At 35.0% G+C, this 13,789-nt stretch overlaps 2 protein-coding genes and 1 long non-coding RNA gene across 4 annotated transcripts; all 3 read left to right on the top strand.

The window, feature by feature from the left end:
- The first annotated feature begins 498 nt into the window (after positions 1 to 498).
- Positions 499 to 3,922, top strand: si:ch211-106h4.12 (uncharacterized). The gene is made up of 6 exons (XM_067453008.1): positions 499 to 693; positions 1,640 to 1,711; positions 1,995 to 2,069; positions 2,250 to 2,360; positions 3,451 to 3,541; positions 3,619 to 3,922. The coding sequence occupies exons 1-5, from the start codon at positions 514 to 516 to the stop codon at positions 3,508 to 3,510; spliced, it is 498 nt and encodes a 165-aa protein (XP_067309109.1). The 5' UTR covers positions 499 to 513; the 3' UTR covers positions 3,511 to 3,541; positions 3,619 to 3,922.
- A 1,609-nt stretch (positions 3,923 to 5,531) lies between these two features.
- ackr4a (atypical chemokine receptor 4a) lies at positions 5,532 to 7,850 on the top strand. Of its 2 annotated transcripts, none has more exons than XM_067453006.1 (2): positions 5,532 to 5,655; positions 6,390 to 7,850. In XM_067453006.1, the coding sequence occupies exon 2, from the start codon at positions 6,407 to 6,409 to the stop codon at positions 7,502 to 7,504; it is 1,098 nt and encodes a 365-aa protein (XP_067309107.1). In that variant the 5' UTR covers positions 5,532 to 5,655; positions 6,390 to 6,406; the 3' UTR covers positions 7,505 to 7,850. The 2 variants fall into 2 exon arrangements, with proteins under 2 accessions (XP_067309107.1, XP_067309108.1); XM_067453007.1 differs by having other exon boundaries at positions 5,566 to 5,655; positions 6,398 to 7,850.
- Positions 7,851 to 8,224: 374 nt separating this feature from the next.
- Positions 8,225 to 10,716, top strand: LOC137089431 (uncharacterized). The gene is made up of 3 exons (XR_010907685.1): positions 8,225 to 8,877; positions 9,504 to 9,538; positions 9,897 to 10,716. It is a non-coding gene; the product is annotated as an uncharacterized lncRNA (long non-coding RNA).
- Positions 10,717 to 13,789: the final 3,073 nt, after the last annotated feature.

Below are 13,789 nucleotides of genomic sequence, written 5' to 3'. Positions count from 1 at the left end.
AGGCGTGGTAGGTCAAAGGTCACCATCAATCATTTTGACATTTGCCATAGTATATGAACTACTCATGTGTCACTGATCTTCAAATTCAGACTAAGGCAAGTTAATATTCCAGCATTTTCAGACATAAGCCTGGTCACATGTAGATCCAGTCAGCTGGTTTGAAAACAATGGCACAGAGTTGTTCCTCCTCCTTCCTCTTTCTCCGCTCATTTCTTCTTTCCAGGATCACTTTTGTTTTCTTGCATTTCAGGAACAAATTTTATTCCGTCATCTATTTTCCACCAATGAAGTTATAAATCAATAGCAAGCCCAAAAAGTTGGATGACAAAACACAGCCTTAAGAGATACATTAGCCCATCGGCCAAACATATCCTTCATAATAAATCATCTTGTGTCCCAGTATCATGAGTAGGGTGTTGTTGTTCAAACTTGCAAGTGTCTTTTCGTCAGGGAAAATGTTACTGCCCCTTTTTTGTACATCTGGTAGTGATTAGATGTGAGTATAAAGCAGAGATGAAGAGCACTCGGACTGCAGAAAGCAGCAGGATGAAGGGTAGCGTGCCGTTAGGGCTGTTGTGGCTCAGCCTGCTCATCTCCAGTCTTCATGGGGAAGTCCAGACAGAGTCGAGTAAGGAGAGTCCTCTTACTTTTGAAGAACCTTCATCATCTTCATTCAGTCTTCATCAGCCTGAGGTGAGGGATGAACGTCGCTGGCAGTGCTTTACAGAGGTCAATCCCACTGGGGTGAAGGGACGTTTAAAGGGATAGTTCACCCAAAAATGTAAATTCTATCATCATTTACTCTCCCTCATGTTGTTCTAAACATGTATGAGTTTCTTTTTTCTGCTGAACACAAAAGATGATATTTTGAAGAATGTTTGTAATAAAGCAGATAGAGCAACCATTCACTACCATAGTTTTTTCTTCCCTACTATGGTAGTAAATGGTTGCTCTGCTTCCGCTTCTATCTGCTCGGTTACAAACATTCTTCAAAATATCATTTTTTGTGTTCAGCAGAACAAAGAAACTCATACAGGTTTGGAACAACATGAAGGTGAGTACACTGTAAAAAAATAAATAAAAAAAATAAAAAAAAGATCAGGTCTCCAATTGAAAATGTTCTAGTGACTGATCACATCTAAATTTTTCACTTGGCCAAATTGAATATCTGTTCATTAGATTGCATCAATTCACAGAAATTCAATTCGGCCAACTGAAAAATTTAGATGTGATCAGTCACTAGAAAATGTTCAATTTTCTTTACAGTGTACATGATGACAGAATTTTCATTTTTCGGTGAACTATCCCTTTAAGGGGAATGTTTTTTTTTGTGGCATGTTTTCCCCTAAATATAGTTTATAAATATAGATAATGCATCAATGGCTTATTTGTAACCTTATTTCATTAGCAATTATGCTTCAAATACTGTCATTATTATTAAGCAGTCGAAAAAAGTATGGTAATGACATTTAATAACCCTGATTTATGTTTTGAAAAGATTCATGTCCTCTCACAACTCTGACACTGATCATGTTTCACTGAAACTATTCTGCAGATATTTTGGAAGCTCTATTAGTGCAGATAGAAGGATCATTTGTCTGAGTGTGTGTGTATCAAATGCATGTTCATTTTTTTAAAGATGCACAGAGCACGACGACAGACCGTAGAGAAGGAAGATACAGAAACAACAGAACTCTTTGCGCCACAAAGTGTAAGTACACTTCTAATAAAGTAGAGCTTGAGCCTTTGCACAATCCTGTGAGATGATTTTTCCAGCTGTTGCGGTTTCACAATGGAATGACCCTACAGGGTTTGGATGATAATCAAGCCGTCTCTTACTTATTAAAATGCCAGTAGTACATCTCAAAATAACCATTTAAAGATGTCACCTGCAGCTATATCTCCATCAATATACTTGTTCCACAGTGCAGAGATGCTAATGTAAAATGTGTCACCAGAAAATGTATGTTTTTATTCTTTTTCCTGATCTAAAGGAGACATTCAAGACTATGAGAGGAAAAAGGCCACATTCAGGAGCTTTCTCCGTTTTAAAAGTGAAACCTTCTGAGGTATTCATTATCTTCTTTCACACTATTAAAGCATAAATGGTGAAATAATATAAAAACTACAAGTAAATGGAGAAAAGGATGAGTTATGAAACATTTTTAACACAAGCTTCAGCAGTAGAATGATTTTCTATTCAATATATTGACTTGCTTTACATTGAACTCTTCATTTGGTTATCTCAGTTGAAGGTTTATCATCGCACCAAGAGGCAGGAAAAAAAGAGGAAAAAACCAATCAAAAAGCATCCGGGCTTCAACAGCTTTTTAGCAATACCTGCTCCTCAACTTCCCCAGGTATCCTCTATCCTTTGATCACCATGACAATGTGCCATTTTTAACCAGTGTTGCAAGTAACTTGAGTTAAGTAATCAGAGTACTTTTTTAACTAACTAAAGTACGGTAACATTATTTTTAAAATTTACAACAAAACATCTAATTTACTTTTTCGCATAATTAACGCAAAAACATTGTTTTCCCCTTTATTGACTGGAAGCTCTCGTCCCAATGTTGAGACAAATCGCAAGTGCAAAGGCATTGTGTTATTGTAGTTCAAAGCTTAAAGTGTGCATGCATTCACTAATCTCACTGCACAACAACAACAAAAATGTGTATTCCTCAAAATTATTAAAATCAGTGAAATGCAAAATCACAATAATGTTTAATTTATATCGCGCCTTTCCAAGCTCAAGGACATTTTACTAGCAGTAACAAAATAGACAGTCGATTCAAATAATCATAAACACTCATATAGTTAATTAATCAGTTTAATGAACGGTATATTTGCCCAGAGCGGAGATTGAAATGAGATGCAGTTACAAATCATGGTAGAATTACAAACTCAAACAGATATACAGCACATAGTTATTGTTATTATACATGCATAGTTATTAAACAAAGGAATTCAACATAGGAATATAATTAATCACAATAAATGTTAAATAAAACAAAATAATTTTATGGATTTGATCTCACTTTAGTGACCAGCTTACCTTCGATGATTCAGTTAAACAATGAGCAAAAATCGTTTTTATTTGAGTGTTAAACATTTTTTTCCTGCATCCTATTCTTCCGTTATCCTTATCCAGAATGGCCAAATGAAGATTTGTTTGAGCAGCGCCCTCTTCTGTACACATGTGGATTTGCATTTTATTCGGCCTGAGGCCTATTATTTCACTTTACATTTGCTCAGAAATATAACTTTTTTGATGTGTGTGTGTGTGTGTGTGTGTGTGTGTGTGTGTGTGTGTGTGTGTGTGTGTGTGTGTGTGTGTGTGTGTGTATATATGTATATATAACGGTAGTGTAACATTAACTTTCCTCAACTTTGTTTATAACACATGATATTAAAGAAATACACTGAATTGTCATTTGCCTAACTCTGCAGCCTGCCCGTACCAAAAGGGATGAGCGTGCCGGTGGGAAAAGACCCTGGCCAGGAAGTTAAAGCATTATTTGCATTTAAGGCTCCATCCCAGGTAAAATATTGTTTGCAACATACTTACATAATATGAAAAAAAATGTACTAGGCTTAACAGATGTTCTCTCTTTACAGGTTCCCTGAATCATGAAAAATAAGGACTGCATATAGAGCTCATAGCCTATATAGATGTTTCATAAAGAGTGTTTCAGCCTCAGGTTATGCTTGTGAAAGTAATCATTTATCTTTCTATAGCTTTGTTTTCTTTTCTTCCATATATTTTGGTGAAATAATGGAGGGGAAAATCTAAAAAAATAAAATAAAAAAATCTAATAAGCATCACTAGGCGGCAGTATTTACCCAAGAGATGAGCATGTCAAAATGTTTATTTGTCTGTTGATCTTTATCTCTTAATTACAATAAAGCATTTGTGTTTAAATGTCACTCTTTATTGTGTGAAAGCAATGCAAAACCTTGTAGATGGAGAATGGCTTTCTATAGAGGGTTGGCTTTAATGTGGCGTTTCATTTAGAAGGGAATAGTGAAGAATGACAAGAATGACATGTTGATATTGTCAAGCATAAATAGTCTGGTAAATTATGTGTGCGCTGATGGATTCTGTGAGATATAAACAGCATAACTATCCCTCCTCTTTTTGTGTTTGAGTGGTTCTGCCAGTTAAATGTGCCAGAAAAGTTGTTAGCCTGAAGAAGCAAGCAAAATAATGTTTCTTGCCAGGAACTTATCAAAACACATTGGCGGCCCAAATTAAATGGAAAAGCAACACGCTTTGTTCCATATCTGCATAATCCTTGATAATAACAAGACTATTTCCTGTGCATTGCACTTTGTTGCTATTTAAGCGTCTATATGCGCTGGAAAAAACATTTAGTAAGAAATCACAATGAGGCTGGTATGCAGCACCACTGCCTTCACACTTCAAACGACCACAAACAACCATGCAAAAGCAACAATCTGCACTTCCACAGGCATATAAATGACCAGATGTTAGACTACAAACTAGTCAACAGCACTTTTTTCTAAATTTGTATATATATATATATATATATATATATATATATATATATATATATATATATATATATATATATATATATATATATATATATATATACACACACACACACACACACACACACACACACACACACACACACACAGTAAAAAAGTTTGGACACATTACTATTTGTAATGTTTTTGAAAGAAGTTTCTTCTGCTCATCAAGTCTGCATTTATTTGCTCAAAAATACAGAAAAAAATTTAATATTGTGATATATTATTACCATTTAAAATATTTGGTTTTCAATTTATTATACTTTAGATGATCATTTATTTCTGTGATGCAAAGCTGGATTTTCAGGATCCTTCCTCAGTGATCATGATCCTTCAGAAATCACTCAAAGTTGGAAACAGTTCTGCTGCTTAATATTTTTTCATAGCCTGTGATACTTTTTTATAATACTTTGATAATAAAATAATAAATAAAAAAAGAAGCAAATGTTTTAAAAATAGAAATCTTTTGTAACAACAATATACACCACTGGTCAGTCATTTGGGTCAGTCTTTTTTTTTTTTTAAAAAAAATAAATCAATAATTTTATTCAGCAAGGATGTGTTAAATTGATAAAAATTGATAGTAAAGGAGATTTATATTATTTGAAAATTTGTTTTAATTTTGAATAAATGCAGTTCCTTTTAACCTTTTATTCATCAAATATATTAGGCAGCAGAATTTCTCAGCAGTGTTTCCAACACTCATAATAAATCATATTAGAATGATTTCTGAAGGAAAATCTTTAAGCCTGTATATACTGTACATCTATATTATATATAAATATAACACAAAAATAATGTGCAAGCACATTAAAATAACTAAATAACATAATCAAAGAAAATCTAAATAACCTAATCAAAGAAACCTTGTTTCAAATGAATGCTGTGGCTGTGCATTGCATTTCTGCACTCTGATATTCTACTTGAAAAGACTTTGCAGGCATGTTTGTGGACAGTTGCTGGAGATGCACGATCACAGTGTGATGAGGTGTGGGAGTAAAGCTCTGCATGAGTCACAGTAAACACACTCCGTTCTCACAGGAACTGCACACAGAAACAATCTGCTCTTCCTTCAGGCAAAGCCTAGAATCTTACAAGGTAAGATAAACATTGTATTATCAGTTTCGGATAATTATTTTGTTTTAGATAGAAGTTTAATAAGATCCAGATTTTGGCTGCTGAAATTGCTCTGTTTGGGAGGCAAGTCTTGAACAGAAAGTGTGCAATTGTGCCAGCATTAAGATAAACCACCATGAACTGTATTTAAAATGTGCATATGTGCTATTTGAAAATAAGTTTAGCACTTATTAGCCTAATTATAGCATTTATCAGATCAGTGTTATATTTAATGTTGCACATGACTGAAAATGACATGTTTGGGTTTCAGTATGATTGAAATAACACTGATTTATGGTCTTTGACTAATTTACAGTGTGATATCAAAGCTAATATGCAAAAACATTTTTTTTCTTCCTGGAACTTGTGCTCCCCTAAAGCGAGGAGAGTGTTTAAAGAGAAACTTTAAAGTGTACAACTTGTTTTCAGCAAATGTTGGATTACACAGGAAACCTGGAAAGGATTGAGTTGAACTGATATGCATCTCTGGCTTCGGTTTATCTGTGATTTTAAGCATGCATAGAAAAAGGGCATTGGATAAAAGTCGAGTGGGAATGTTAGGAATGAAGGTGCTGTTACGCGCCTGCGGCAATAAAACATCCTGTCTGGTAGCCTTATGCTGTCTCTCTGCTTTTCTGGAAGAAAGATAAACACTTTGTCTGAAAAAGTCTTTTTGCAAGAAACACTTTCAAACAAATAACTGTTTTTATTTTCAGAGCTTTAGAGAAAAAAAATGGAGATCTCAGAGGCACATTACTACGACTACCCAGAGTACGAAAACAACAGCTCCAACTTCAGCTATGATGACTATCAGACCATCTGTGAGAAGGGAGACGTTCGCTCCTTCGCCAGGATCTTCCTCCCAGCTGTTTTCGGGTTATCTCTAGTGCTAGGTTTAGCGGGGAACGCTCTGGTTGTGGCGGTGTACTCGTACTGCAAGCACCTGAAAACAATGACTGACACATTTATACTTCACCTGGCTGTGGCAGACCTTTTGCTGCTCTTAACGTTGCCCTTCTGGGCTGCAGATGCCATCCACGGCTGGACGCTCGGGGTCACCGTCTGTAAACTCGTATCTGCCCTGTACACCATCAACTTCACCTGTAGCATGATGCTCCTGGCCCACATTAGCATGGATCAATACCTGGCTTTGACGCCAGGAGCCAGAAACAGGGGTCTTGTGCGTGCTTTTCAAAAGAAGCATTGTGGAAAACTCTGTTTGGTCGTCTGGACCGTTGCATTTTTTCTTGGAGTCCCTGATTTGGTGTTTTCAACCGTCAGGGAGCTTCCTCATAAAAAAAGCTGCATTGCAATGTATCCATCAGACATGGCGCTCAGGGCTAAAGCTAGTTTGGAGGTGGTGGAGATCGTGATAGGCTTCTTGCTACCTTTGTTAGTGATGTTGTTCTGCTACACCTGTGTAGGCCGAGCCCTTTTAAAGCTCCCTCAGGAGAGGAGATGGAGGAAGTGGAGGTCCATCCGTGTGCTGTTGGCGATGGTGGGAGTCTTTGTTATCACGCAGCTGCCCTACAACGTGGTCAAGTTTTGCCGGGCCATGGACATCATGTATACTTTTGTTACTCACTGCGGGGTTAGTAAAGAGCTGGATAGGGCTACTCAGATCACAGAGAGCCTGGCATTGACACACTGCTGTCTAAATCCTGTTCTTTACACTTTCATTGGTTCCTCCTTCAGACAGCGTGTATTGAAGTGTGCCAAAGACTTTGGAGACAGAGGGAGAAGGTTGGCACACGCGAGAGAGCAACAAGAAGTGGATATCTCCTTGAATTCTCATTCACAGTCCCAAGACACCAGTACTTTCTCCATTTGAGAATATGAAGGAGATGGCGTAAATGTTAACCAGCCTGTTGAGGCTTTTCGCCATCTCCCCCTACGCAAGTATGTATATAAAGTGGCTTTGTTTTTTAGATAAAAAGGCAGTACTTTGACCAGAAAAGTTGTGTTAGTATGAAAAATAACCACAAAAGTCTTTGGAGTGATGATAGCCATGACTGACCTAGAACTGATTGTGTGTTCAAGTTCTCCTGGGAAGTCATGTTTACAACATAAGTCATCAAGTCACTTTGGTCAGAGCAAGACAGTCATGGGGCTTTCTACAATAAATTCAGGAAATTCTTAACTAATGATGAATAAAGAATGTGCATCAGTTGTGTTTTTGCTTTTCAATTTATAAAGGTGCTGTACATTAAAACATGATATATTCTATTCTAAAACACTATCAAATTAAGTACACGTGACATGTTTTACTGTTAATTCAAACTTTTTTTGCAGTCAATAGTACTCTGATTGAATCTCTCCACTATGCAAGTGCCGCCATTTGTGATTTCAATGAGCGACGCTTGCTTCCATGGAATTAATCATAAACACACTGGATTGTTGCGCAAATATTTGTACCGTTTACTGACCGCATTCTTCTAGTCTTCCACATTCACAGAAAATAGATTAACTTACTTTACTTACTTACTTCTGCTTTACAATAAGTGGATAATGGGTGGATATTATGGAGCCAGAATAGCCTCAAATATAATACATTTACAAAACAAAATTCATAAATGCATAGCACAATTCACATTTGTAAAATCTGATTCGTAAATTCAAAACACGATTCATAAATGCACAAGTAAAAGCATAAATATTTCCCCAAATGCTCACACAAATGCATCTTACCTAAATAAATGTAAAATCTTTACACAAATATGTATATATCAAGTTCTTGAATTAATTTCCATCACACATTTATGAAAGATGTTGCATGCATTTATGGATCGTTGAATCTGCATTTGCGAATCGTCACACGTGCATGGACTGCATTGCATTTGTGTGTGGGATTTTTGAGACCTTCCTGGCAGGTTAGGATTCGTAAATATCTTTTTTTGGAGGACGTTCTGTTTAGCCAATCGTGGTGAGCTTTTAATCCACCAATCAAAACGCTCCTTACTGATCAGACTCAAGAAGCTCAGTCCTGCCCTTGTTCTGTGCATTCTTTCATGATCGTTTGTTTCACGACCTTTATGTAAAGACATTTTAATGGGTACTCTTTTTTTAGCACCTATTGCAATTTCTACAAAATTATGATATATATTGTTCGCAGAAAATACAGCTACCCGGTTAGTTAGCCTGCGATCACCATGGAAATGGGGCGGCAGGTCTGACAAGCAGCTGTCACTGTTGTTTTCACTTCAGGTAAGTTTAGTCCCTAAAATTACACAGTTGATACACACAACTGTTCCTGACACTTTCTTGCAAGCTTCTGTTGAATATTTACTTTAGAGAAATGGTTTAGTGTCTTCGGAAAAAGTATGTTAGAGTCTCAATCATTAGGCTAACGTTAAATATAAGAGGTAATGTTAGGCTAATGTTAGCCTTGCGCTATTAGGAAGTTTGGGCTCTTAATCACATATTATCTGTAGATAAGAGGTTTTGATAGCTTTGCTGGCAATGTGTCATGAATGGAAGTAATGTTAATCTAATTATTTAACCTAAAAGTTTTCACTGTTAATCGGTGACGTCACTCACACAAAGCGTGAAAATGGGCTGAAATGATTTCAGACACGTTTTGATCTTTCATAGTGAACCAGTATTGACAATGTATATCACCATGCATCTGTAAAACCTAAACGTAAATTCTGGTATCTTAAGATATTATATTGTATATCCTGTATATTATTTTTCCCCCTGCATTTTCACCTATGCTCTAGTTTATTAAACTAGTTTATTTATTTCTAATAAATCTGACATTGTATACCACATATTGTTGGCTCTGTAACAAATTGTTTATGTTCCACTGTTCTATGCTGATGGCTGTGCAGAGAACATCCTTGAGGAGATATGAACCATCTGACTTGTAAGTACAATCTCAGATTCCTGTGTGTGTGTATATATGATACAATAAATGTTGATAGTTCTATTAAATTACATTTTGAAATATTCATTAAGTGACTCTGAGAGCAGCTCTGCAGACAGGGAGACAGTAGACACTGAAATCATCACAAGCAGAGTTAGTTTTGAGAGTTATTTATTTTTGTATTATAAAGTTGTTATCATTAGTTTAAGAAGGGTATGTCTGAATGACTAAAAGACAAAATTTCAGTCTGGCAGAATTTTCTGCGCACTTCACCACCGAGGCCAAATGAGCATTGTGAATTTACAAATCTCATGTTATATTTATAACAATTCTTGTTGATGTTTGAAATGTATTTCAGGGCAGTTTGTGAAGACAGATTAACAAGAGATGTTGTGACAACCTGGACAGATGTCGGTTCCAGATCCACCTTCCGGACCAGATTTCACTCTCATATTTATTGCTGTCTAATGGTGTATTATATGTCCTCTGCAGAATTAGGTGCATGCAGATTTTACTCGGGAACATGACTAAACTTTGTTTGCTATAATACATCTATTTAGTGCACCAGTGAAACATAATTTTCCCCCCACATTTGCTTGTATATCTATATCTTTGTCATAGTATTCTTTCAGTGGTAAAGGGGTTTTCAGATGACAGAAGTCAACGTTAGTCAATACAATGATCTCTATGAAATGAAGCACCAGATTTACGGTGTTTTCCAAAATCTGTGACTGACCAAATCATGTGACCCTAGATGGCGCTATATTGAGCAAATCCAACCTCCTACTAAACCTATTCCTAATCCTAACCTTATAACTAGGGTCACAGAATTAGCTACTACAACAGAATGCATCTACAGAGCATGACGTGCAAGGAAAATAGTAGGCTAAATTTATTAATCGAGGGAACGAATTAGTAAATCGTAGGCACAATTTACTTTTTTGTCTTGCACGTCGTGTGCGGTGCTCTGTATGGATCAGCATTGAATGGAATGGTTTACTAACTTACTAACTCATTAGAAGAGCCCTTGCTGCCACCTACTGGCATAACAATGTAACCTGCTATAAAAGTGATGAAAAACAGCTAAAACACGCACATTAAAACAACAAATATTATTGATTCAACAATAACAGCTATTATACATTTTACATTTACATTACATATTTAGATTGCAATATAATTATTATAATAATTGCAGCAAACTAATTATTAACTAATTAATAATTGTAACTATTTCAAATGAGAAAATTTACATTTTAATGATGAAATGCATTTTTTTTCTTTTGTAACTTATTACATCTGTGCACTGAAATTGTTTTGTATTTTTCTATTGGTTAATGTTATTATATTTAAATTTGCCAGTCATTGCATGATTTGCATGTGCTGTACTTTATTTGTACTATTTTGGCGTATTTTTATTTATCGGTATATAATTTTTACTTATTCACCATTCACTTTTCTTTGGTTCAAAAAAGTAAATGGTGAATGTAAAGTAAATGGTGAATAAGGAAAATTATTATGCTTAATATTTCTATATGAGGTTAACATTAACACCTCCCTTTGTGTTCAGCAGAGAAAATTAGGTCATACAGGTTTAGATTAGGAATAACCCAAGGATGATTCTTTTTTTGTGAACTCTGTCATATTGCTTTTTATATTTTGTGAATAAATACAATGAGTGACTAAATTTGTGTATAAATTATTAGGACTACATATGTAAATGTAGTTTAATAAAATGAGCAACAACCAGAGGTCAGCCCTAAAGGTAAGGTGAAATGTAAAAAGTGCTAGTAATAAGCTGAATATTCAGATTTACAGAAATATTGTAACCTGTGACTTGCCTATGATAAACTATAAAGAGATCTAAAAAGACCACTTAATCTATTTCTCTTACTATACAGTTATAATATTGTTTTATATTGAAGTCATTTTTCAAAGATAACATGAATAAACAGGGTATGCAACTTTGGTGAATAAGACAGCAGGCTAACCGGGTAGCTGTATTTTGTGCAAACAATAAATCATAATTTTGTAGAAATTGCAATAGGTGCTAAAAAAAGAGTACCCATTAAAATGTCTTTACATAAAGGTCGTGAAACAAACGATCATGAAAGAATGCACAGAACAAGGGCAGGACTGAGCTTCTTGAGTCTGATCAGTAAGGAGCGTTTTGATTGGTGGATTAAAAGCTCACCACGATTGGCTAAACAGAACGTCCTCCAAAAAAAGATATTTACGAATCCTAACCTGCCAGGAAGGTCTCAAAAATCCCACACACAAATGCAATGCAGTCCATGCACGTGTGACGATTCGCAAATGCAGATTCAACGATCCATAAATGCATGCAACATCTTTCATAAATGTGTGATGGAAATTAATTCAAGAACTTGATATATACATATTTGTGTAAAGATTTTACATTTATCTAGGTAAGATGTATTTGTGTGAGCATTTGGGGAAATATTTATGCTTTTACTTGTGCATTTATGAATCGTGTTTTGAATTTACGAATCAGATTTTACAAATGTGAATTGTGCTATGCATTTATGAATTTTGTTTTGTAAATGTATTATATTTGAGGCTATTCTGGCTCCATAGATATAGCGTCCGCCATTGTACACTGACACGCCCCGAACTCGAGTCTCAAACTTCGCGTTCACTTCATATCTTCCCATTTGTAATGGTGAACTCTACCCCGCCTTAGACGGAAAAAAAATGAGCAAAAACAAGTGATAAGCATTGTAGTCTATGAAGAAGACGAAGATTTTCTCTGCTCTTCGTTCAAAATGCTTGCTATTTAGGCTATTAAAAATAATGCATGAAGCTATATAAAACCCCTTTTTAAGCAGATTTGTCCAGAGTGCATGTTTAGATAGATATTCATATAGGCTAGCAAAATATTCTGGGGGGCATGAAAGTTTTGTGAAAATGTATTATAACAAAATGCTGTCCTGTCCGGGAAAGAGTTAAATATCAGACCGAAATATGCCGTGACTGACCAATCAGAATCGAGTATTCCAGATAACCACAAAATAAAGAAAATTATGTTCTGTGGATTAATACAGTTATCAGAACAAAGATTAAACATTTTCCTAACTCCCAAAATGTATTCTTTATAAAGAATATGATTTTTCATATTCATAACTACACAGCCTACTTTATGGACCTAGTATTGTTATAAAATAATGTTTCTCTTTAATGAACTAAATTGTTTTCAATCTTTGAGTTTATCATATAGTGTTTTTAATTTGGCAGTAACTGTAACATTATTTTGCACATGTTCCCCTTTTCTATTTTGTAATGTTTCCATGCAGTCTGATCTTCAATCCAGAAATGACTCATTTCAAAATGTTCTAAAGAATTTAAAGAGGACCAGAGCAGCAATAATCTAGAGCAATCTTGGCCAATCCCTACGGGTCACTGGGGTGACATAGCATATTAACTCCAGCTGCATAATCCAAACAAATGTTAAACGTCGGATCTTGCACCATACTCACAACATCCCAGACACCCTGACGTTAAAAGACACTTCGGAAAGTTCTTTGCACAGTTTATTGAAACATTAGACGAAATATAAAATACAAATTTGTTTTTGTATGATATTCGACGGCACATACGGCTTTTATGGCCCATATAGTATTGAGAAAATGGCACACACTTGAGGGGGAAAAAAAACATTTTATTCAGAGGTCCAAACTGAGTTTGGAGATGATTTATATGGCCAAAAAGATGCAATTCTGACGGCTTGTAAAGTAAATCAAATTGATTTTTATAACATTATAGCAGAGTACTTACCTAAAATACAGATGTCAATATGTCTAAAGACATATTGCGTGCTCTGTCGTTTTAACTGTGCCTGATGTGTATTTGATATATATATATATATATATATATATATATATATATATATATATATATATATATATATATATATATATATATATAGTATGAATAAGTAAAGTATATGTTTATCTTGAAATATTACATTAGCAATACAATTCACTATCAATATAAAGCATTTCTTATGTTTTCTTTCTAGTAACATAAGTATGTATTTATGGGACCTTTTCTTTTCTTTTAGTTTTAGGTTGTGTTGTTGCTATCCTCTCCGGCCACAATGTTTGGTCTGTTTAAAATGAGCATTAATATTTCTGAAAGTTGAGTCCTCATTTTATAAACTGTTCCTAGAAATATTAATGGGTATGTGAAATTTTTAGTAAAAGAAAGAGATGGGAACAGATTGAGAGGACT

This window comes from Pseudorasbora parva, chromosome 9 (genome assembly GCF_024679245.1).
Source record: "Pseudorasbora parva isolate DD20220531a chromosome 9, ASM2467924v1, whole genome shotgun sequence".
Taxonomy (NCBI): domain Eukaryota; kingdom Metazoa; phylum Chordata; class Actinopteri; order Cypriniformes; family Gobionidae; genus Pseudorasbora; species Pseudorasbora parva.
This window is presented reverse-complemented; position numbering and strand designations above follow the sequence as displayed.

Coding starts and splice junctions, on each gene's coding strand:
- si:ch211-106h4.12 (XM_067453008.1), top strand. CDS start 514: ATGAAGAGCACTCGGACTGCAGAAAGCAGCAGGATGAAGGGTAGCGTG. Junction 694..1,639: donor TCAGTCTTCATCAGCCTGAG/GTGAGGGATGAA, acceptor ATTTTTTTAAAG/ATGCACAGAGCACGACGACA. Junction 2,070..2,249: donor TAAAAGTGAAACCTTCTGAG/GTATTCATTATC, acceptor TGGTTATCTCAG/TTGAAGGTTTATCATCGCAC.
- ackr4a (XM_067453007.1), top strand. CDS start 5,566: ATGAGTCACAGTAAACACACTCCGTTCTCACAGGAACTGCACACAGAA. Junction 5,656..6,397: donor AAAGCCTAGAATCTTACAAG/GTAAGATAAACA, acceptor TCAGAGCTTTAG/AGAAAAAAAATGGAGATCTC.